The sequence below is a fragment of the Pteropus alecto genome, unplaced genomic scaffold (assembly GCF_000325575.1).
Source record: "Pteropus alecto unplaced genomic scaffold, ASM32557v1 scaffold11, whole genome shotgun sequence".
NCBI lineage: Eukaryota > Metazoa > Chordata > Mammalia > Chiroptera > Pteropodidae > Pteropus > Pteropus alecto.
The window spans coordinates 15414517-15417988 of record NW_006431956.1 but is presented as its reverse complement, the minus strand read 5'-3'; the positions used below and the strand labels follow the sequence as shown (position 1 = coordinate 15417988).

General features: G+C 34.1%; 1 protein-coding gene across 1 annotated transcript in view; it reads right to left on the bottom strand.

Annotated features, from left to right (window-relative positions):
* The window catches only part of APBB1IP (amyloid beta precursor protein binding family B member 1 interacting protein), a 109137-nt gene that overhangs the window by 55058 nt on the left and 50607 nt on the right, over positions 1-3472 (bottom strand). Inside the window, exon 3 of the mRNA XM_006907016.3 lies at positions 3401-3472. Within this exon, the coding sequence (XP_006907078.1) occupies positions 3401-3472 (72 nt within the window). The remainder of the gene's footprint in view (positions 1-3400) is intronic.

Sequence of the window (3472 nt, the reverse complement as noted above, 5' to 3'; positions counted from 1 at the left end):
CTTAAGATACATCTTGAAACAAAACAGGTCAATTGATGACAATGGGATAATTTTCATAAACAGAAAAAATTTCATGGGCTCCAGTCAGCCTGACAGTGAGTGACTTCTGAGTTAATCTGGTCTTGGTGGCAGTGGCTTTTTCTTAGACCTGGAGCCTATGGCTGAGTGGCTTACACGCTACTTTGAGGGGTCTATGTTCTTACAGTGTCATCAAGAGGCCACAGAAACTCCCATTTACTCCTTTAAAATGTAGCATTTCCTCAAAAATTGGTGGAGAATCTTTACTAAAGATTACGTAACTTTTTTTAGCTCATCTTTATGTAAAGGTGACTGCAGGGGAAATTGTTCAGTGGCGATGGTTGTGAGAGGGAATTACTTAGGGAAAATTTCTCTATTGGCTAAAATTTGACAATGATGAGCATGAGAATTGGCATAACAGGATGCCTGTGTGACCAATTTATTCTATTAACTGAACTCGAAAGAGTATAATCAGAAAGAAAGTTTTTTTTTTTTTCCTCCACCACTGTCACACTTCAGTGGGAGAGATTGGTAAAAGGGTACAAACTTTCAGTTGTAAAATGAATAAATTCTGAGGCTCTAATGTATAATTGGTGACTACAGTTGATAACACTCTATTGTACAATTGAAATTTTCTAAAGAAGTAGAACTTAAATGTTCTCACACACACACAAAAAGATACAAATGTGAGATGACAGATATGTTAATGAACTCATGTTGTACACTTCAAATATATTACAATTTGATTTGTCCATTATACCTCAATAGAGCTGAAAAAAAAAAAATTCATCCTCCCTAAAAAAAGAAAAGGAGAAAAATGTGTTCCTTACATTGAGGGACCTCACAGAATAGCTGTAAAGTTAAATCCAAGATTAGCTGCCTAAATAGGGAATTCTTGAATATTTTGGTGGAAGATCTTAGCGTTTTAGAAAAGTAGGGGAGGGGAGATATTGGAAACGAATAGAAAGTTCTTTCCTGGCCTTTGGAGGGCAGAGTCCGCTGATAAATACATTTGGAAGAAAGTAGGTGCCAACTAACTGGGCTTAATATACTTTGAGATTTGGGGGTGAGGATAGAGCTTCTGTAGACAGACCACCCAACTATAGGAACTCTCACATAAAAAAAAAAAAAAGGAATGGAAAATAGGAGGAAATAAAGCACTAAGAGAATTAGGAGTAAACAATATTTTTTTGTGTGTCTGATTAAAGAGTAAAGACTTCATAAGTTAACTTTTGAAAGAAAGGATGGACACAAATTTTTAGAGCGAGGAGAGTAAAGGGGGGATAGTTCTCATTAGAGTTTCCTTCATGTGTGAGAGGACGTGGAAATGAGGCATGTGGTCTTGAAAGCTGATTAGGCTGCATGGTGTAGGAGTGGTGTTGGTGAGAGTGTTTTGATGATCAGGCAGACAGTGGATGGCAAATTAATGAACGAAGGGTGGGCAGATTGGAAGGGAAGAGAATTCTGGCTACTATGTGTAGGATGAACTGGAATTAGAAAATGGGAGGGTGGAAATGAAGCCTATTCAGTCATAAATAAGCATAAAGCTTTGTGAAATAATTTATTACCAAACATCATCATGATAAAAAACCATGTCACATATTATATTACTGATAACAATTCTAGAGCACAGTGCTAGGATTAAAGTTTAGATCTCCTAACTGTGTAAAAAGGGTTTATTTTCTTCTAAGCCATTTTTACATATAACATCTTTATAAAATTAAGTTAATTTAAAATGTTTTCAGAGAAAATATATGTAGAACGAAGGAAGCATATTCATTGTTTCCTAATGTTATCAATTACATTGTGACTATTGATATATAAGCAAATGATTTTAATCCTTTATAAACATTTTAGGGACAAAATTCCCATAATAATATTTACATTAACAATTCCCAAAGCAAATTAAAATGCTAAATTTATCAATATAGAATCGATTAGTAAGGAATTAGGGAACAAAATAGAAATGAATTCCGTTCTGAAGTTTGTCACTAACTCTATGAATGATTTCGAGTGTCATTCATTGTAATTGTATTTAAGCGAAGATGGTAAAAAAAATCTATTCCCAACCTAATTCCCAACAAATTTAATTTTTTGGTACACATCAGTACTTTTTTATGGTTTCGTTCTGTGCCTGAATTGTGCCATCTGTGCACTTCTTGTCTCCTTAATGACGAGTTTCTTGGTACTGCACTTTAGCATCACTATGTTTATATATTGTTGGGTTTCTTTGTTCCTATCATCTTCAGTACTCTCTTGATATCAGGCACTGAGTAAGTGCTTCGAAAGCATTAGTTGAAGTGACTATAATCGAACTGAAGTAAAGATTAAATTTAAACTTCAATTGAATCGATTTCAGCTGTTATGAACGTGATGAGGCAAATCTGCCTCGTTCAGATGGGCAAGGATATGGTATCTATTAATGTCATAAGTTTACGGAAGTGTATTGCTCTTTTGAAACTTCGTGAATGTTACCATCATTCAATGTTATGATGGAAATGATGGAACAGAATAATAAATTTACATAGCACATAGAAAAGAGAATGGGTAAAAGAGAAAATTGGAAGCCTTATAATTTGTCAAGATACAGGCATTGGCATTTAGGTGTTTATCAAAAAATTACTGAAAATGACAGAAACAAAGAAACCCAGTGAGTGACGGAAATAAAACTTGGGACTCTGGATTTCTGTCATTGGGTTTCTCTATTATTTTGCCTTTCATTCTGTTGGCAAGCACTGCCAGTCTTTGGAAAATCTTTTTCAAGAGTTACAATGAATTCTCATTAATTTGGAAGCGATGACTTCAAGATTCATTGTAATCTTAATAACACATGGGCTAAAGATTGTCTCTGCACTAAATAAGAAGAGAGATTTTTGGTAATAAAATAACATGATGATCTCCGGAAGAAGAATACTATCGAATAGAACAAATATATCATATTACATATTAATTATATATAAACGAAAATATATTATATTAGGAAGCATTTGGTCACATGTTAGCAATCATTATGAAATGGACCGTTGACCATTATCCTTGAAGAAACATTTCCTATTAATATTTTCTTATACTACTATTTCTTATTATTCTAAGGGCTTAGAAATAAGACACTCTCTTTATTTCTTAAAAAAAAAAATAGATTGTTTCGAGACTTTACACAAATGCAGGATAGTATTCCTTTTCATTATGGGCACAGGTGTCTCTTTGGCCTCTCAATTTGGTCCACACACACAAAAATGCAATCTGAATCCAGCACTTATAAAAATTACACTTATCATCATGTCTAGGTTCCTGATATTTTGTTTTCAAATTGTAGTTCCATACAGGTGTTGGTTATCATTATGATTTCAAATTACTTAAGGAAAGAAATGATCGTTCTTACCATTTAAATCCTTAAAACCCACACTGAAGTTAAATTCAGCTCTGGGAGGCTTGGGGGCCGGGGGGGGGAGGG